The sequence below is a fragment of the Megascapheus bottae genome, chromosome 11, assembly GCF_031878675.1.
Source record: "Megascapheus bottae isolate mThoBot1 chromosome 11, mThoBot2.hap1, whole genome shotgun sequence".
Classification (NCBI taxonomy): Eukaryota; Metazoa; Chordata; class Mammalia; order Rodentia; family Geomyidae; genus Megascapheus; species Megascapheus bottae.
In genome coordinates, this window is record NC_143519.1 from 33,532,816 (window position 1) to 33,554,790 (window position 21,975).

The window sequence follows — 21,975 nt, forward strand, 5'->3', positions numbered from 1 at the left end:
TTGTGCATACTAGGCAAGCACTCTACCACTAGGCCAAACTCTTGTTTCCATATCCTGGTGTTCATTTCATTTAGTTTCATCTTATATGACCTTATGTACCTAGGTTTAGAGCTACTGTAATCCTCAGCTAGGAGAGTCCTAGATGTGTACTAATTATTACAAATGAGGGAAACCATTGAGCCTATGTTCCTTTGGGTCTGGCTTACTTCACGTAATATGATTTTTTCCAAGTCTTTCCAATTCCTTACAAATGGGGCAATGCCATTCTTTCTGATAGCGTCATAGAATTATGTTGTGTATAAGCACCACAACTTCTTCATCCAATCTCTATTGCATTCTCTTTGGTCATGTTCCCAAGCCTCTAAAATTTTCTAGTTGCTAAGTAACCTAGAAGCATAGTGATATGGTTTGTGATGACAAGCCATGGTGATACGGCTGTGTTTGTTTTCTTGCTGCTGTTCTTAGTTAAATACATTTTGACATTTTGGTATGAAGCTGGAAAACATGGTGTGGTTTTTATTTGTGCATGATGTAAGGTTGTTAGTAATAGATATTCCTCTTCTGAAATTTTGATATTGAAAGATGACATATTAATGGGAGAGATTAAATTTTGTTTATGAGGAGGAGCAAAACAGTTGATTATACTTTTTCAATACTAATTTTCATAATAGCTCATGTAAATGGACAGAAAGAATGAAATAAATTAGCAAACCACATGTAGGAGAACATCTGTTGTCCAATCTTATACATGATAATTAAGGAAAATGGGCTATTTATTTGGATCCAGCTATTACTGAATGCATGGGGAACTAATTCCATCTTGCATCTATGACTATTGCTTTCCCAGAACTATCATAAAGGCTTTATGACTCAGAGAGGGAGAGAAAATTAAAGGAAGGGAGGAAGGAGGAGAGAGAGAGGGAAGGGAGTAAAAGAAGAAGAAAGAAGGAAGAGAAGAAAGAAAAGAAGGAGGAAGGGAAGGAAGAAAGGAGAAGAGAGGAAGAAGAAAGGAGAGAATTAAATATACTGAATGCTTAGCATGGTCATCTTTTTCATGAAAAATATATTCAACATTTAAAGAGTCTATGAATTAGTTTACATAAAACCCCTTAATAACAACTTGTTAGTTATGTCTTATATTTTACAAAGACTCCCATACCAGTACACAAACCTATTAATCACTCAATATTATTTACACTGTTTTGAATCCAAATACCAAAAAAAAATTGGGCAAAAAATCAAAGTAGTTTAATAGATAATTTAAAAAATGTTGACCTGTTAAACATACTGGCTCTTTATATTGGTGATTAGTCAATACCCCAATTGCTCAGCTTGTAATGAAAGGAAAACATTGATTCTGTTATCTTTTCCTCAGAACTGTTATCTCTCATCTAGTCCCTATTCAGCTTCTAGCAATTAAACTTTACTTTTTTCTTTCTAAGGGTGAGAATTTTTTCAAATCTTTGATAAACTTTCAATAACACGTGTGCTAAGATGTACCATGTATACCCACATGTGAACGAAACGAGGCTCTAAAATATCATTAAGTTAAATGAGAGAAATAGACATAAAACAGTCTGGCTGCCTGATAGAAGATATCCCATCGTGAACCTCTAGAAGAGAACATACTGTGGAATTCTTAGGAAAGTTATATTTGGTATATTTTTTAATTCCCTGTTTTAGCTTTGCATGTTCAAAAAAATCTTTGTTCATCATTAAAGGCTGCTCAAATGTTCTGAGAATTAAGGGACAGTGAATCCTTATAAACATTTACTCTTTTTACTTATGAAAAGTATTCAAACCATAAAGTAAAAGTCTGTGGACTGTACACAGCAATTTCTTGTCACCTGTTCTTCCATTGGACCTCCAGCCACCGGTAAACCATTAGATATATTGATTTAAAAAAAAAAGCAATTGGAGAAGGAGAAGCTTAACTATACAGTCTATTTAAATTTGAATCTTTACCCCAGGTTAATGATGAAATTCCTTTATATCCTGAGAACCTCACTAACATTATACTATTGTCAAAAAACTGTTTATTGAATGGATATAGAAACTAACCATTAACAACTGAACTAGACAGTGACAAGTCAAACATAGTGGTAATTCCTTTACTTCTGGCTCAGGATACTGTTAGGCTTTTTTTTTAGGCTTTTCCAATCTCTTTACATATTTATATATATTTTATTGTAATTAATAAAAGGGTTACATGATATTTGCCAGATAGAAGGTGCATTAATTCACATATATTGATACCCTTTCACATGTCTTGGTCCCCATTACCCTCCCCCCACTCCCCCATCTTGGTTTTCCCCCCTTCCCTATGCAATTTCAAATAACTAAATACAAATATTTCCAATATATCAGATAACAGAGTGAGATACTGGAACAATATGATATAACCAAGGGACAGCAAAAGAGATAAGAGATAACATAATACATTAAGGACAACAATCATTCATTATATGGCTTTTGTTTCAATATCCTGGAGGTCCTTTCAATTAGCTTCATACTATATGGCCTTATGTATTAAGGTTTTGCTCTATTGCAAATCTCTGCTAGTAGAGCCCAAGATTTCTACTGATTATGACAAATGAGGGAAACCATTGAGCCTAAGTTCCTTTGAGTCTGGCTTACTTCGCTTAATATGATTTTTTCTAAGTCTTTCCATTTCCTAACAAATGGGGCGATGTTGTTTTTTCTGACAGCAGCATAGAATTCCATTGTGTACAAATACCACAACTTGTTGATCCACTTATCAACTGAGGGACATCTGGGATGGTTCCATATTTGCTATGGTAAATAGTGCTGCAATGAACATTGTTCTGCTGGTGGATTTAGCATGTCCTTGTTTCTGGATGATTGGGTAAATGCCAAGTAGTGGAATTGCTGGGTCATATGGGAGGTCTATGTTTAGCCTTTTGAGGCACTGCCATACTGCTTTCCATAGTGGTTGAACGAGTTTGCACTCCCACCAACAGTGTAGTAGTGATCCCTCCTGGCCACATCCCCTCCAGCATCTGTTGTTATTAGTTTTCCTGATCCTGGCCATTCTAACTGGAGTGAGGTGGAATCTTTTTTTTTTTTTTTTTTTTTTGCCAGTCCTGGGCTTGAGCTCAGGGCCTGAGCACTGTCCTTGGACTTTCTCAAGGCTAGAGCTCTGCCACTTGAGCCTCAGCACCATTTCTGGCATTTTTCTATGTATGTGGTACAGAGGAATCAAACCCGGGTCTTCATGAATGCTAGGCAAGCACTTTAACCACTAGGCCAAACTCCCGGACCCGTGAGGTAGAATCTTAGCATTGTTTTGATTTGCATTTCTTTTATGACCAGAGATGTTGAGCATTTCTTCATGTGTCTGTCTATAGGCCATTTTTGTTTCTTCTTCAGAGAAGACTCTCTTTAGGCCATTCCCTCTAAAATCAGGAACGAGACAAGGATGCCAACTCTCTCCACTCTTCTTTAACATAGTATTAGATTTCCTAGCCAGTGCAATAAGGCAAGAAGCAAGCATAAAGGGGATCCAAGTAGGGATTCTGTATTTAAAGAATCCTATAGACTCTACTCCCAAGCTCTTTGAGCTGATTCAAAACTTTGGAAGGGTAGCAGGCTATAAAATTAACCCTCAAAAATCAACTGCCTTCCTCTACGCCAACAGTGAGAGGAATGAAGCAACAATCAGGAAAACAACTCCTTTCGCAATAGCCTCAAAGAAAATAAAGTAGCTAGGAATTAACTTAACTAAGAATGTAAAGGACCTTTTGATGAAAACTTTCAAACCCTGAAAAAGGAAATTAAAGCAGAACTAAGGAAATGGAAACACCTCCCATGCTTCTAGATTGGAAGAATCAATATCGTGAAAATGACAATCTTGCCAAGGGCTATCTACAAATTCAACGCAATACCCATGAATATCCCAATGTCATTCTTTAAAGAAATAGAAGAGGCAATCCAAAATTTCATATGGAATAATAAAAGACCCCGTATAGCAAAAACACTTCTTAGCAGAAAGAACAGCGCCGGAGCAATTTCAATTCCAAACTTTAGACTCTATTACAGAGCTATAATACTCAAAACAGCTTGGTACTGGCACAAGAACAGGCCTGAAGACCAATGGAATAGGACTGAGGACCCAGATATTAAACCACAGACCTATGGCCACCTAATCTTTGACAAGGGAGCCAAAAAAATAGAATGGAAGAAAGCTAGCCTCTTCAACAAGTTGTGCTGGCAGAACTGGCAAAGCACCTGCAGAAAACTAAAGTTGGATCCTTCTTTGTCACACTGCTCTAGAATTAACTCCAAATGGATCAAAGACCTGGAGGTAGAAGCTGACACACTGAAAACTTTACAAGAAGGAATAGGAGATACACTAGGCCTCCTTGGCACAGGTCAAAACTTTCTCAATAAGGACCAAGAATCACAACAAATCAGAGAAAGGCTGGATAAGTGGGACTGCATTAAACTGCAGAGCTCTTGTAATGCAAAGGACATAGCTAGTAAATTAATTAGGAAGCCTACAGAGTGGGAGAAGATCTTCACCAACCATACAGCGGACAAAGGCCTCATATCTAAAATATATCAACAGCTCAAAAAATTGAATCAATCCAAAACTAATCTCCAAAGTAACAACCATCCCATTAAAAAATGGGCCAAAGACTTAAAGAGAGTCTTCTCCGTTAGGCTTTTTTGGTTAGCGCTTTGCTGAGGTTGGAAAATATTCACGTGTGCTAAAGATATTATATGTTGACTATCCTCATTATGTGATAATCAGAGGGTGGAAACTAAGTTAGTCTATGCCATTAGCAGTAGGGCCTCTGAGAAATGACTAGGATTAAACAGATTATCAAGGTAAAGCACCCATGACTGAGTCCTAATTTGTTTTAAAGGAAGATAAGGGAGACTGAAAACACTTACACATATATCCTGTTTTTGTCTTGCTACAAGAGCTTCTGGAACACCTTGGGACTCAGTCAGTAAGAAGATGATCATAAGACATAGCACCTCAACAGAGAGCCTCTAGAAACTTGTGATCCTCCAGGAAATCCTCCTTGGATTAGGTCATGAACACCCTGTGTTAAAATAAATCCCAAACCTTATCAAAACAAAGCAACAAAAAACAAAAACCAAGTCAATCATCCTCAACTATTAGGTTATGGGCAAAACAAAAACCCAAACCAGACTAATATTAATATTCCAATTTCCTCTGAGAAACTCATCTTAAATTCCTTATGGATTGGTATCATGGTTCATCCCAGCACCCTACCTGCATAATTCTGCTTCTCTGATGGGTTCCTCAACATTCCTATGCATTTCCTTTGAATCTGGCCAACCAGAGCCTTCTCTCAAACTTTATTTGTTGAAATAGCCAAACAGGATAAGACCCCCTGCAGTAGGAGAGAATAAGAATTACATACAGGTATAATAAACAAAAAATATGGATATAAGACACCAGGGAGAAAGAGAGAAAGAATGTTCTGATTGACTTGAATCTCTAGTAGGACCTGCATTTTGGGCATGCAACCTGCAAAATCAGATACGATTCTGCACTTAGGGCCTTCACACTTGGTGTAGTATACTGCCATCTGAAAATCCTAAGTAATTTTTAAATAGGAATCTTTGATTTTTAAAAAACTTTTCAAATTATATATTCAATCCTGATTACTAGCAACTATTATTATATGATCTTCTGAATATTGTTCTCAATGTCATGAGAGGGGAAAAAAATTCTGTGCTTTGCTACTTAAGCAAACTAGTTTGGGTTGAGGATTTGTAACACTCAATGGAAATGGTTCTCCAATCTCTTCTTTGTAGCCATTCTCAGGTTGCAATAGTATCAACCCCTGATTATCTGTGAAGGATAAATTATTCTCTTATGAATGATTTATGAAACAGTTTTAACGCTAAATACTATTTCCATGCCATCTGTCATGCTTTAAGCCAACTTCACCACATCGATTAGCTAGTCCATGGAATAAAAATTAATGTTAACAACATCATAAAAAATAAACTTCACATTATGTATTTAAATACAATATGAAAATCACATACATATTTAACAGGCAGTATATAGTTTGGAATATAATATAAATGATATGTACACACAGACTTTCATCCCTGCACACTTACATAGACATACATAATGTAGGACAAAGCTATCTAGCATGCATTAAGCATGCACTAGGAAAAAGTGTTAACTTACATTTTTAGAGGAATTTCTAATCCAGGTGCAGGTGGTGCACATCTTTAATCCTAACTACTCAAGTGGCTAAGAGTTGAGGATCATATTTTAAAACCAGCTCAGCCAGGAATCAGAGAACAACCTGGGATGCATAATGTGAACTAGTTGGTGCTAGACTCTACCATAAACCAAATTGATTTATCTTCCTAAATTTCATACATTGAAGCCCAATCTCTAATTCAGTGTTTGGACCTGTACCAGTCCAGAACTGATGGAGACCTCAGGGTGAGCCCTCATGAAAGAGATTGCTGCCCTTATAAAGTAGATCTTGATGACCTCCGGATCCTCTTCTTACACGGTAATGCAAGAAGATTGCTGTCTGTGAGCCCAAATGCTCAGACAAATGCTAATGCTTAAATGCTGAACTTCATAGCTTATAGAACTGAGAAGAAGAAAAAACAAATTTGTTGTTTTTAAGTCAAGTCTCCCAGGGTGTGTATTTTCCCCAGAGGATGCAGCAAGGACACAGTAAACCTAAAGTGTCCTCATAGAATCCTCAGTGATTCTGCTCATGTCTTTCTTGTGCCAGCATAGCTTTTCTTGCTCAAGTCCACTTCTCAGGGACTGGATAAGGTATCACAACTTTTCCTTGTCAGCGTGTAAGTGAACAGAGGATGTTTTATTTTGTTTACGAGAGTTCACTCCTTCCTGTTAGTAGGAAATGGAAATTAGATTTAGGGAATCGAATCATACAACCAAGAAAGGTGAGAAATAGAGTTGTAGAAATGGCAAGACCTTAAAAATGAATTCAAGATTTAGTAACCATCTGAAGGATACAACAGATGGTTTATTTAGAGGTGCACAAATATAATAGGGAGAGGTCAGATGAATTTCTGTAGCAATTGCAAAAGATCTGCGTGATAGTTTTGAGGAATAAAGACAAGAAGGGAAACCATATGGTGGGAAGATAATTATGCTCCAGCATTTGCCTTTAAGAGAAAGAAAAATCTTAGAAACTTATTCATGAAGACATATCCTAAAGGTAAAGGAAAAGACTTATTAGAAAAGTGAAGAAATGGCAGGACAGGCCTCAACTGCAGAATTTTGGTGAGGTTTTACAGTATAATTAAATAAAATAAAGAAAACAATCTATTGTAATTTAAACCATACACATAGGCACGAATCACATTTCCTAATGACAGGAATGGTAGAACAGTACAACTGGACAGAGTTCCTATGAAATCACTTACAAGAGCTAATCAGAAATATCTTTATTCTGAAAATAAATGGAGTGAATGCTTAAGTTATTAAAATGCACATTTTTCATGACTGGAAAGACAATGTAAATATTTTTCTTAAAGTGCAGAAAAAACACTATGTCTGAATTGTGGATAACAAAGAATTCTAAAAGCTTGTTAATCTCAAGAATTCTTCTCTTCTCTGAGCATGAAGTTGTCTTTATTGTTTGGTTTGTTTGTTTGTTTGAGGTCAACAGAAATAGAGGTTCATGGACTTCAAGCAACAAAGGTTTCTCATCTCTCAGTTTTCTAGTTGATGCAATATTGCCTTATGATTTATTGACAGTTTCTCTGGACATGTTTCCCTCTCCTTTCCTGCAATATTGTGAAGGTAAAAATAGATGGATTTTAACCTGAAGAGGTTGCACATATGTAATCTCAGCACATCAGAGGCTAAGGAAGGAGGATTATAAGATTGAGATGAGCCTTGGATACATAGCAAGACCCTGTTTCAAAAATTAAAAACACAATGAAAAACACAAACTCACACCACACCCATACATGGAAAGGACTTCTCCAAAAATAGCAACAATGAGTAATAGAACAAAGCAAACCAAAGAATGAACCTGGGAAGTAACACAGAATCAGGTGCCCTTTTCAGAGAGCGCACTGTGGCTGCTTTCTGCACTCATTGGGCACATCAAAGTACAGCCAGAGAAATTAAAGAATGCTAAAATTATCAGGGCACAGGGATAGGGAATTGTTTCAGGAAGAGCAATGGTGTGGAGAGAATGGATCTGAGTTGCATTATGAATTGGCAGAATTTGTAGACTGGGTGTGAAAATTAGTAGATTTTGCTTAGGTAACTGCGGGAGTTTTTGTAGTTATTCAGTAAGGAGGTGGAGGGGGGGGGGTTCCTAGGTGATTTGCTTGCAGGAAAAAAAGATGCTCAGCTTACTTTTGTATGTATTGGAATTTAGATGTTTAGGAAATTTCAGTTTTGCTCTCCTAATTCCATCAAACTTCCAATACAAATTTTTCTTTACATGGATTAACATAACATATAGTTGAAGTCAAATCTTAATTCAGAAAGCAAACAAAAACTAACCTTCTTTCTACTTTGTTCTGCTTTAAGTGTGTTAACTCTCAGCGATAAAGCCTGGCTAGGAAATGGCTCCCAAAGGCTTATCTGTTGAAAACTTGGTCTTCAGATGATGGTGCCACTGAGGGCTGATCACAACAGTTCTGCTTTCATCCAGTATGTATTAACCCACTGATGAGTTAGTAGCTGAATGGGATAGAAGGAAGTAGGGTCCAGTTGGAAGGAATAGGTTGCTACAGGGTGTTTTTCAAAAGTGTTATTGCTCTTATCCACCCCCTCTTTCCACTATGAGGTGAGCAACCTCCTCCACTACTTTCTCCAGCTTCCACCATGTTTTGACTCACCACAGGCCCATTTGACCAACTGACTATAGACTGAAGGCTCTGAAGTCATGAATGAAAAGAAATCCTTTTACTTTTAAGTTAGATTCTGCTGATATTTTGATGTAACAATAGAAAAGTAACATGGAGGGGCCACCTACCTCATTCCTCTTTTAGAAATTTTGGGGTAGCACTCTCTGTTCTCCTGAACCATCTTGAAGTAGGTGTGATTTGTCAAAATGAGGGTTAAGTTAAAGAATATTTTCAAGATTTTTGCCTAGAGTACTAAGAAACAGTAGGAGAATCTGACAGTATAAAATTGTCTGATGACCTGTAACTATAATGTCAGAACATGTAACAGTTTACCTTGAGGGCTCAGGAAATTGCAAACATCAGCCATCTCGGGGAAAAGGTAAGGTGCTAACTATTGTAATGAATTGTACATTACAGTTTCATGACCCAAATACGAGCAACCGTGTGTTAATCTTAGTCAATTGAGAAAATAGCTTTTAATGTATCAACAACTATAGCACAAAGAAAACAAATGCACATGAATGGATGATGTAAGGAGTGACCTTGAGAAAAGAAAATTTTATACATGCATGATCTTATGCCATGTCCACAGCACACAGTAATTCTCCTGAAAATGTAAAAGGAATTCATGTGATAATGAAATAGAGACACACATGGAAGAAAAGGACAATCTGAAAGTTTCTGTGGCTTAGTTTTACACTTTTTTTTGCTTTGAGTGACATAGTTATTATTTGCTATTGTCAGACAAATTATTTTCCAACTGACTCAACAAATTATATTTAGGCTTTAGTAATTGTGCTTTAATATGAAGGAATTAAATCATAATCTTACAATAGTCTTAATAATTACCTAATTCATTTTTTTCTATTATTTCACATATTGGGGCCGCAGTTTGGTTGTGACATCTAACACTTTAACTGAATCTTAGTTAAGTGTCTACCCTAATAGGAATATTTCTGTTCTTTTATAAATGGCTCTATCATCTACAAACATAGGCAGATTAATTTTCTAATCAGAACATTCTGGGAAACTATTAAGCATGACATTAAACTGTGTTCTACTAATTACATTCCTTAGGAAGAATTTCTATCTGAACTTACTGCATGAGACCCTAGAGAAAACTTATCAGAGCACAAATGGCTTGGCTCTATTTTAAGAATCATATATCCATATAATAATTTTGTTTTTCAAATGTACCTAAAAACAATTCTGTTTTTTTGCATCAGTTGATTATAATGTTAAGATCTTTTTGACTTTGTTAAACATATTTCTTTTTCATTAAGCATGTTAAATTCTACGCGGGTATAGCAAAGCGAAGTTCTTTGTTCCACCATGGAAATTGATATTTCCTTCTGATTGAGAATACCAATTACATGGATGAAAAAGTAATAAGAAAACAAAAGTAATTGTAATATATCTAAAGAGCAAGCACATCCTTTTAGCAGGGATCAGAAATCATTTTTTACCAACAGTCAGGTAACCAATATTTTAGTTAATTAGAGTGCTTTTATAACTACCTCATTCTTGTAGAACAAACTCACTTCTATACAATGTCATACAATGGGTATAGATGAATCCTAGTTACATTATCTTCACACACACACAAAAACTAGTGGCAGCTGGGTGCCACTAGAGGCTCCCAAGTTTGTGAAACCTTGATAGAGGTAAACACATAATGTGACTGTGTTGATCTTTCTGTGTAATTCATAAAAACCTGGAAACAGAAGTATTATTAACCAAGGAACTAGCACAGGAGAGTAAGGAAGCCATCAAGATGTCAATCAAGTGATACTTATCTCTTGACAATGAAGGAGTCACAAAGGCTAGAGGATTTGTGTATAATGAGGTACATTTCCTATGTATATTTTACACACATATGTATTACATGTAAATGCACAGGACTATTCTTATATATATATTTCAGTATATTGTTTGTATATTTTTTTTGGAAATTGGCCTTTTCCTCCTCTTCCTCCTCCTTCTTTTAGCCTTTCCTTTTTGGGGGAGAAGGGGGTTTGGACTCAGGATTTATGCTTACTTAGTGCTATTTTAGCCACACCTCCACCATGGCTTTTCCTAGCTATTTTGGAGATAGAATCCCAAGAACTTCTCTTTCACAGCTGGTTTAAATCATTTATTCTCTGAATCTCAGCTTCCTGAGTATCTAGGATAATAGGTATGAGCCATGACCATCTGGTTAACTTTTTATTTGTGAGATTTATACAAATATTATTTATCTACTATTTATGCCTCTGAAACACAGTATAGGAGTACATTGCATAATAAACATCCATGTTCTTCATTCTCTGCTTTACTGAGAGTTGTTTATTCACAATATTTTATATATATATATATATATATATATATATATGCCAGTTCTGGGGCTTGAACTCAGGGCCGGGGCACTGTCCTTGGGCTTTCTCAAGGCTAGTGCTCTACATACCACTTGAGCCTCAGTACCTCTTCTATGTATGGCTTTTTCTATGTATGTGTTACTGAGGAATTGAAGCTGGGGTCTTTGTGTTTGCTAAGGCAAGCACTCTACCATGAGGCCATACTTGTAGCCCTGAAAAATATATTTTTAAGTGCATCCTTGATCATCTCGACAGAGTTGAACAAAATTGCTCAGGGTGACAGGTATAAGTACATATCCCTTCACCTTCTTGAATGTTACCAGCCTGTTCTCCAAGTGGCTGAGCTGGTTTCCCTTGCTACCATCTATGCAGGAATTCATGTGTCCCCATCTTAGCCTGACAAGGGACATTGTAATAGTGATTTAGCAATATGTATTTAGTCAATTTACTAAAAGAAAACCAGTACTTCTTTTTCCTTTTAAAGTGAGTGCCATCTTGGCCACATGGTAGATAGGGAATTGGGTTTAACTGGTGCCATATTGTCTTCAATGTAGAGGAAAGGGAAATTGTAGTTGTTAGATGATGGGCATGTATGGATTCATTGAGGCAGAGCTTGGAATATAGGTTACTGGACCTGTCTGTTCTGTGCCTTGACTTTGGGAGTCTCTCAAGTTTCCTGTGACCCTGGTCCCCTAACCCTGACAGTATTTAGGTTATTTAGGCACCACCAGTTCCGTTGCCATTATTCCATACCTTATGTCACCTGTGTCTCCTGTCTACTTCAACTCTTTATTGGAGTGGATATGGTTTGTTGGTATTGTTTTTCTTCTCTATCTTTCCTCTCTTCTCATTACTCAGTTTTCTAACAATGTTAATTGTATTCAAGGGGTGCAGGTGTCCACCTGTACATGCCAGGTCTCCAATAGACTTCCAATTTGACCTCTCAAAATTTGGCTTCTCTGTTTTCTCATGACTGACTTACAACATTTTTACCATCAATTGGGGATGATAAGCTCCTTCCTTCAACTAGAATCTTGAGTGAATCCTCACAAAGATAAAGTGGGGTACTGATACATTAATCAAGATTATTCCAGTAGTCTATGCCTTTTTAAGATTGTTTTTTCCACCTGTCTTAGCCCTGTGCCCTAAACCTTGACAACACCCACAGGTAAGTAAAGCTGGCAAGAAAATGGCCTGGCACTGAAATCATGTTCATGTTTGTGCCCTCCCTCTCTCTCTCTCTCTCTCTCTCTCTCTCTCTCTCTCTCTCTCTCTCTCTTTCTCCCTCTCTCTCTCCCTCTCTCTGTCTCTGTCTCTGTCTCCCTCTCTCTGTTTCTCTGTCTCTGTCTCTGTCTCTCTCTCTCTCGCTCTCTCTCTGTCTCTCTCTGTCTCTCTCTGTCTCTCTCTCCTTTGTCAGTCATGGGGCTTGAACTCTGGGCCTGGGCATTGTCCTTGAGCTCTTGAGCTCAAGGCCCTACCCTTTGAGCCACAGCGCCACTTCCTCATGTTCTCTTGATATACATCATCCTACAGAATCTCAATAATAGACAGAATCATTATGTGACCATGATGAGTTGAGACAAAATGTGACCACTTCCTAATTTCATCTCATTAGACCAAAAAAAGTTAATTTACAGATAACAAAATACTAATGTGAAATAAACTCATGGGAAGCCATCATGGTCTAAGTTTAGTTTTGGACTAAAGTCTTGTATGAGGCTCTAAGAGATCACATGAAAGTACAGTGGATTCACTTATGCTTAGCTTTGTATATTTATCTCAAACTCTGAAATGGGCTAGTTTCTAAAAATAACAGAAGTTTCATACCAACTAAACAGAAGGGACCCATACTTTTTTTGAACAGGCCTGAAAGAAAGTTCCCTCTGTTTTAACCCTATGAGAAAAGTAGCTTTGAGATCATCAATCTACTGCTCATTCTTTTGCTTTCCTCAGCATCTTTGTTGTTGAGAAAGCCAAACTTTTTTTTTTTAATTTTTTATTTTTGCCAGTCCTGGGCTTGAGCTTAGGGCCTGAGCACTGTCCTTGGACTTTCTCAAAGCCAGCATTCTACCACTAATGGTGCTAGGGCCTCAGCACCCCTTCTGGCTTTTTTCTATCTATGTGTTACTGAGGAATTGAACCTGGGTCTTTATGCATGCTAGGCAAGCACTCAACCACTAAGCCAAACTCGTGGCCCATCTTTTTTTTTCTTAATTTTAATTTATAAAGGGGTTAGAGTTATATTCACCAGATAAAAGGTGTATTACTTCTCACATATTAATACCCCTTTTCATGTTTTTGTCCCCACTTCCCTCCTTTCACCCCTCCCCTCATCTTCCCCCCTTCCCTTTCCTATTTCAAATAATCAAATAAATGTATATACAATATACCAGGTAACAAAGTCAGATACTATAACAATATGAGATTAACCAATGGGCAACAAAAGAGAAGAGAAAAAACATGGTACATCAAGAACAACAATCACTCATAATTAAGCTCTCGTTTCCATGTCCTGGAGGTCCATTAATTTAGCCTCGTCCTATGTGGCCTTATGTATCTATGGTTTGAGCTACTGTACTCTTCTGCTAGGAGAGTCCTACTTTTGTACTAATTATTACAAATGAGGGAAATCACTGAAAGTCAAACTCTTTTGCTCAGTTCATCTGGGCACTTCATGGTGATTCTAGAGTTGCTGTTATAAGTCTTCTGTCTTTCATCACCTCAGATTCCTCCACCCTACACAGGAATGATGGCTTAATTATCAATTACAACTTTGGTTTTGTTCTTTAACCTGCCAGGGTCTTACTTAAGATTGACAAAATACACCATCACTGAACTGCCCTCACTCCTTACTGAACCTGTGAACTCCTGGAGTTCTCTTCAAATCACACAACCAGAGTTTGCATCTTTCAGAGCTTTCTAACACTTTCTTAAGAGTCCTTTGTGTATTATGCATGTCCACTCTCTGTTGTAAATCTGACTTGTTCCAACTACAGGTATTGATTGCTCTTGGTGGTCTACGACTAGAAGATTCTTGGGTAGAAGGACTTCATATATGCTGTCTCATGAAACCTAAAATTTTGGTAGGTATTATCATTTTTATTCATTTTTTGCAAAGAGAAGCAAAGAAAGGTAAAGATTGTCTAACACTGCATAGCTTGTCAGTGAAAGGATAAAACTTACCATGGAGTGTCATGAAACAGAAGACCTACTGCTTGCTCTCCTAAACTTGTTGAACTCTTAGACATTTCCCCAAAGGTGCACTCTGAAGACAGAAAGTGGTATAGAGAGTCTGTCAGAGTAAAAACAATCGTTGAAAACAAAACAAAACAAAAAAGAAGCCATCCAACTATCAAAGCCAGAAAAGCCTTAGCATGGTTTGCTTGGAACTAGGTTCCATGTTTCCAAACTTCGGTGGTAATAATCTCCCTTGAGAACCTCCAGTTGTTTCATTTCCTCCAGTTGTTTGTTTGCCAAAATCTTGACTCATGTCAACTCCATACTGTGAGAAGATCAATAATTTAAGTAAATAGGTCAAGGAAAAGATGACTTTTAACCAAGGAAATGCACACTGTAATAGGAGAAAATTGTATTGGTCTTATTGCTTGACCTTTGCATATATGCAACAAATTCTGCACCATTTTTGTTTGAGTACCTTCATTATGGGCCTGTGTTCTTGACCCTTCTTGGCGTTGCTTTGCCTATAATGCCTGTTATCTGACTGTCTTACCATTCTCTTGCCTAGTGAGAACTTGTATTCTGCCTTTTACCTTTTCAGATTTTCTGCTTCAGATTTATTCTGTAAAATGAACTTGCAAAGTAATTGCAAGAACATTTATGTTACTGTATTGTTTGAGGAAATATTCATAAACCACATTCGACTATGAGATTTTTAAGGCATGGTCTGGTCAGGCTGATTTTTGGTGTACCCTTCTCCTGTGTCAGAGCAAATCCTCAACACCGAAGCACTCTGCAAGCATTAAGTAATTCAGTTGAATTAATTCATTACTTAATTTTTATTAAGTAGTTGTACAAAGGGGTTTCAATACCATAAAATCAGACTATGCATACAACTCATCTTGATCCATGTCATCCCATCCACCATTCTGTTCCATATTTTCCAGCTCATTCCTAGCCTGAAGTTACATAGCCCAAGTTTTACATAATGTACACTGAATATAATCACAGCAGTTGCTCACCCTTGCTCCCTCTGTGTATCCTGATCTCTCCTAATTGGCTCTTTTCACCCACATGTTTCAGCTTCTGGGTAAGAAATTAAGTCTTAAGCTCCCTGTAAGCATCAGTGACATCCTAAGCATCTTGTCCACTGGGTAATATTTTTCTCTCCTGATTCTGCTTTAAGCATGGATATACTTTTCCTAGTGGCAATCAAATTTTAGCTTCCATCTAGAAACCAGCAAGAAGGTTATATTGCAGCACTGCTCAGATGGCACACTAATCCTACTTCATTAGACGTTTTTTTCCCCCCTCATTCGGTACTGGGTCTTGAACTCAAGGCCAGGGAGCTGTCTCTTGAGATTTTCTGCTCAAAGATAGCAAATTACTTCTGATTTTTTTTTTGGGGGGGGGGGATGCTTAATTGGAGATAAGAGTCTCAACAACTTTCCAACCCAGACCGGATTCAAACCTCAAATCACAGCCTCCTGAGTAGGTAAGGTTCCAGGCATGAACCACCGGCGCCCAGCTCTGTATTCAAATTTTGGGCAAACTGTTCCTCTGAAGTTCAAACATCCATCCCAGGCAGGTGACTCTCAGCCTGACTTCAGTCCCAGTCATTAAGACCAGAAGCTGGGAACGTTAGAAGGGTGGAGCGTGGAGAATAGGCAGGCGGGAGAACCAATTGCATTCGAATTCCTCCGGAAGGGGCGGTGCCCCGTCTTAGACTTGACCCGGTGCGGGTGCGTGATTGGCCAATCCGGGACTGAGCTCAGTGGCGGGAGATTTCGGAAGTGTTGGCCGGCGCTCCTTGGCAGCGGTTGCGGGTCTGACTGTCTGGGCGGCGGTCCGGGCAAGCGAACCCTCTGGGACCCTCGGACGCCCGGGTCGCGCGGATCGAGACTTTTCTCCAAGAAGGATGGAGCGACGCCGGCCCCGGGTGCACCCCCCGGGTTCTTGCGCGCCCGCGGGGACCCCACACCCGGCCTCCGCCTCGCTCCGCGGCGGCCGAGACGGACGCAGGAAGGGCCAGCAGCAGCCTGCGGGCCCCGAAGAGCCGGGCGAGAAGCGCCCCAAGTTCGTAAGTGTCGCCCGCAGCGGGGGCGGGGGCGGCCCAGGCGTCGGGTGGGACCCGGGGGTGGGGGAGGGTGGGAGGGAGGGGTGTCCTTCCACCCAGAGCTGGGTGTCATCTGGAGAGCGCTTCTTCCGGTCCCCGGTCCCCTCCGTCTTCTGACCCAGACGACGGGGTTTCACGCTGATCTGGGAGAGTCCGGGTACCTGCGGGTTGACCTCCTGTGTAGATCCTAGTATTCCGTGTGTGTGTCCTTTTCCTGTATATATGCGTTTTACACAGAAGACTGTGTATAGTTTGTGTGTTCCACTAGTACAGTTTGAACTCGGTGACTGTCCCCCTGCCTGTTTGCTTGTTTTGCTGGTTTAACGACTGGTTTTCTACCAGATGATCCACGCCTCTGGTCCAGAGTTTGGCTGATTATTTTTTTGGACACCTGTCTCTTCTGCCTTGCCTGTTTTTTTTTTCCCCCAGTCGAGAAGCTCCAGATCTCAGCCTCCTGACTATAATTTGACCCAATAAAAAGTTTTAAGGTAGTTACATCCCCACCCCCCTCCACCGCTTTCCTCCAGTTGAAACGGCTCATTTTAAAAGTTGGAAGGCTTGTAGTCACTGCTAAAGAATGTTTAGTTTGGAAAGAAGTGCAAGTATTTGAAACTTGAAACTCGTTACTCAGGTTCAATTTGCTTATTTCCATTAACAGTCAACGGTAGTATGACTACACTACATCTTAGAATTTTTTTTTTTTGTACCAGCTATTGAAAGACTAGAGAGTCATAGTTGTTTCATTTTGCCTACAGAATTTAAATTTTAATACTAACCCTTCCGTTTTATTTAGCATGGAAACGTGTTTTTTTTGGGGGGGGCTGGTATAGCATTTGCCACTGTGGACAAGTAAAATATGAGGAATGAAAGCTATGACTCAGAAATTAAGGAAATAATTGCTTGTGAACCAATCACTAAGTATGGCATTTGCTAAAAATACTAGTAAAACAGCTGAGCTATGACATATATTAAATACTGAAATGAGGAGTTACAGTTATATAAGTACTGAGTATCTTTTTTTTGATTTTTTTTATTGTAATTAATAAAAGGGTTACATGATATTTGCCAGATAGGAGGTGCATTAATTCGCATATACTGATACCCTTTCACATGTCTTGGTCCCCATCACCCACCCTTCCACCCTCCCCTCTTGGTTTTCCCCACTTCCCTATCCAATTTCAAATAACCAAATACAAATAAATCCAATATATCAGATAACAAAGTGAGATACTATAACAATATGAGATAACCAAGGGACAGCAAAAGAGATGAGAGATAACATAGTACATTAAGGACAACAATAGTTCATTGTATGGCTTTTGTTTCAATATCCTGGAGGTCTTTTCAATTAGCTTCATACTATATGGCCTTATGTATCAAGGTTTTGCTCTATTGCAGATCTCTGCTAGTAGAGCCCAAGGTTTCTACTGATTATGACAAATGAGGGAAACCATTGAGCCTATGCTCCTTTGAGTCTGGCTTACTTCACTTAATATGATTTTTTCTAAGTCTTTCCATTTCCTAACAAATGGGTCAATGTCATTTTTTCTGACAGCAGCATAGAATTCCATTGTGTACAAATACCACAACTTGTTGATCCACTCATCAACTGAGGGACATCTAGGTTGGTTCCATATTTTTGCTATGGTGAATAATGCTGCAATGAACATTGTTGTGGTAGTGGATTTAGTATGCCCTAGTTTCTGGATGGTGGGGTAAATGCCAAGTAGTGGAATTGCTGGGTCATAGGGGAGCTCTATGTTTAGCCTTTTGAGGCACTGCCATATTGCTTTCCATAGTGGGTGAACGAGTTTGCACTCCTACCAACTGGCCACATCCCCTCCAGCATCTGTTGTTATTAGTTTTCCTGATCCTGGCCATTCTAACTGGAGTGAGGTGGAATCTTAGAGTTGTTTTGATTTACATTTCTTTTATGACCAGAGATGTTGAGCATTTCTTCATGTGTCTATAGGCCATTTTTGTTTCTTCTTCAGAGAAGACTCTTAAGTCTTTGGCCCATTTTTTATGGGATGGTTGTTACTTTGGGGATCAGTTTTGGAGTGATTCAATTTTTTGAGCTGTTGATATATTTTAGATATGAGGCCTTTGTCCGTTGTTTGGTTGGTGAAGATCTTCTCCCATTCTGTAGGCTTCCTAATTAATTTACCAGCTATGTCCTTTGCCATAAAAAAGCTCTGCAGTTTAATGCAGTCCCACTTATCCAGCCTTTCTCTTATTTGCTGTGATTCTTGGTCCTTATTAAGAAAGTTTCTACATGTGCCAAGGAGGCCTAGTGTATCTCCTATTCCTTCTTGTAAAGTTTTCAGAGTGTCAGCTTTTACCTCCAGGTCTTTGATCCATTTGGAGTTAATTCTAGTGCAGTGTGACAAAGAAGGATCCAACTTTAGTTTTCTGCAGGTGCTTAATCAGTTCTGCCAGCACAACTTGTTGAAGAGGCTGTCTTTCTTCCATTCTATTTTTTTGGCTCCCTTGTCAAAGATTAGGTGGCTATAGGTCTGTGGTTTAATATCTGGGTCCTCAGTTCTATTCCATTGGTCTTCAGGCCTGTTCTTGTGCCAGTACCAAGCTGTTTTGATAATTATAGCTCTGTAATAGAGTCTAAAGTTTGGAATTGAAATTCCTCCGGCGCTGTTCTTTCTGCTAAGAAGTGTTTTTGCTATACGGGGTCTTTTAATATTCCATATGAAATTTTGGATTGCCTCTTCTATTTCTTTAAAAAATGCCATTGGAATGTTGATGGGTATTGCATTCTATTTGTAGATAGCCCTTGGCAAGATTGTCATTTTCATGATGTTGATTCTTCCAATCCAGGAGCATGGGAGGTTTTTCCATTTCCTTCGTTTTGCTTTAATTTCCTTTTTTAGTGTTTTAAAGTTTTCATCAAAAAGGAAGTACTGAGTATCTTTTAAGCATTATAAGTAGGGTGTGGTGGAATCTCAATGTAGTTTTGATATGCATTTCTTTTATGGCCAGAGATGTTGAACATTTCTTCATATATCTGTTGGCTATTATTTCCTCTCCAGAGAAATATCTTTTTAATTATTTACCCCACTTATTAGTGGGGTGGCTGTTTCTTTGAGGGTTTGTTTTTGAAGAGTTTCTTTTTAGATCTAGGTATATTTTTGATATGACGCCCTTGTCTGTTTTATAGCTAGTGACGATTCCCCCCCGCCCGCATCTATTTATGGGCTTTCTATTTATCTTGCTAGCTATGTCCTTCACCAGGTAGAAGCTCTGTAGTTTAATTCAGTCCCATTTATCCAGCCTTTTTTTGATTGGTTATGTTTCTGGATCTTTATTTAGGAAGTTTTGAACTGTGCCAAGGAACTCTAGTGTTTCCCCTATCCTTTCCTGTCACACGTTTAGGCTATCTGATCTTTGGAATTGATTCTGATGCAGGATGATATGTAAGGATCTAGCTTCAATTTTTGGCATGTGTATAGCCAATTCTGCCAGCACAATTTGTTGAAGAGGCTATCTTTCTTCCTCTGTTATCAAAGATTGGCTTCCTTATCAAAGATTAGGTGGCCATAGGTCTATGGTTTCATTTCTGGGTCTGCAGTTCTATTCTATTGGTCCTCAGGTCTGTTAATGTGTCAGTACCAAGCTGTTTTTATAACTACAGTTTCATAATTGAGTTTGAAGTTTGGTATTGATATACCTCTAGCACTGTTTTGGTATTTGGGGGTCTTTTATTATTCCATATGAATTTTTGGATTGCTTCTTCTGTTTCATTAAAGAATGTTGTTGGGATAATGGTGGATATTGCATTGAATTTGTAGATAGCTGTTGAACATGTCATTTCTTTTTTTGTTGTTTTTGAACATGTCATTTCTTAAAAGGCATGTAAAGCTAAAATGACATTTCAAAGACAACATTTTAAGCTTTACAAGGAATAAGCACATCTAAAATGCTGTGCCTGTGGGTGGGGTTTTGATTTGAATCATGACTCCATAAATATGGAAGTAGTTTAGACTCATGGTGATGTCTGAAATGAATGGATATTAATGTTGCTTACGTGGTAACTTTCTTTAGATATATCATGTAGCTCATCCATTCTATCATCAGGTATGTTGATGGTATTAGGTATGCAATTAGGCATACATTTTGTATACTTGCGTTTTGTAATTTTATTTTAGTAGTTTCTAGTTTCCTTTTCAGATTTGCCTAGGTATTTTGATAGTATTTCATTTCTTGTTACTTTACTTTCTTAGACATTTCCTATTTAACTGCTTTTGACAGCTTTGGTGTATTCAGTTCTTGGACTGTTCAAATTAGCTTGACTTCATGGTGGCTTGTTCTTTTTTGCTTGCTTGCTTGATCTTATAAGCTTTTTATGTGGTGAGTGAGGGAGGAAGGAGTGAGTCATAATGCTGTTTGACTTTGGGAAGGGTACTATGTTTGCTAGGCAAGTACTCTACTATTTTTGTCACACCCTCTGTTTTTCAGGTAGGGTCAGTTTTTTGTTAGGGACCAGATTCAGCCTTTAAGATCCTCTTACCCACAGCTTCCATTGTAGCTGGAATCACAGTAGTGTATCACCATGCCTGACTTACTCCTCCAAATAGGGGTGTCGAGAGCTTTTTATGTTTTTTGGCACCAAATGTTGATCTTCTCAATTTCTGTCTTTTAAGTAATGATCTTATAGGGTTATAGGGTTGAGCCACTGCCCTGGGCTTTTGAGATGAGATTCTTGGGACAGGATGGAATTTTAGGCTTGGTTCTGGCCTTAGGCCAGAAACCATATCAAGCTAAGTCTTCTGAGCAGCTTTTCCCAATGTACCTATTTCTTACTGCCCTTGGTGTCCCACACCTGAAACTCTGGTTTGGGGAATAGACAGTAATCTTTAAAACCATAGCAGATCCTGCAGTGCCTGAAGGACATATAGGTATGTAATTCATCTGCTATCAGATGTCTAGTCAGTTCTTGGCCTTTTCTTGATTGGGATGAAGTGATACTAACCTGACTTCTTCAGTTCATTTTGTGTGACCTTTGAATTGCTATTTTTTTTTAAAAAACTGAAACAACTAACATAGGTGGCAGTGTGACAAGAGTGGGGATAATTAGTTCATTATTTTGTATATGTCTCTGAAGCTGCCAGCCTGTACAAGGAATGTGTGATAAACTCGTCACTTTGCTCCTGTCTCACCTTAAGAAATCCAAGAATTCCCTTGCCCACTGTAATCCTGCTTTTTGCTTTGAATCCTGATAAAGCAGATAGACAAATCTGTGGTTTCTATTAAAAGTACACTGGTGGATTTTGTAACAATGTTTGTAACATAGAACCTCTCATAAATAAGAGTAAATAAAGAAACTGACCCAGTGTAATCACATAGTAATTTGGCTGCACTATCTAATGATTTGGGGCTGTTGGTGAAGTAACTATATTGGTTTCAGTGGGAAATGTATTAAGCACTTAAGCACAGGGTGTT

General features: G+C 38.4%; 1 protein-coding gene across 1 annotated transcript in view; it reads left to right on the plus strand.

The window, feature by feature from the left end:
• Positions 1-16,267: 16,267 nt before the first annotated feature.
• Positions 16,268-21,975, plus strand: part of Diaph3 (diaphanous related formin 3) — a 440,087-nt gene continuing 434,379 nt past the window's right edge. Inside the window, exon 1 of the mRNA XM_090342066.1 lies at positions 16,268-16,485. Coding sequence (XP_090198192.1) covers positions 16,324-16,485 — 162 coding nt within the window. The 5' untranslated portion in view covers positions 16,268-16,323. The remainder of the gene's footprint in view (positions 16,486-21,975) is intronic.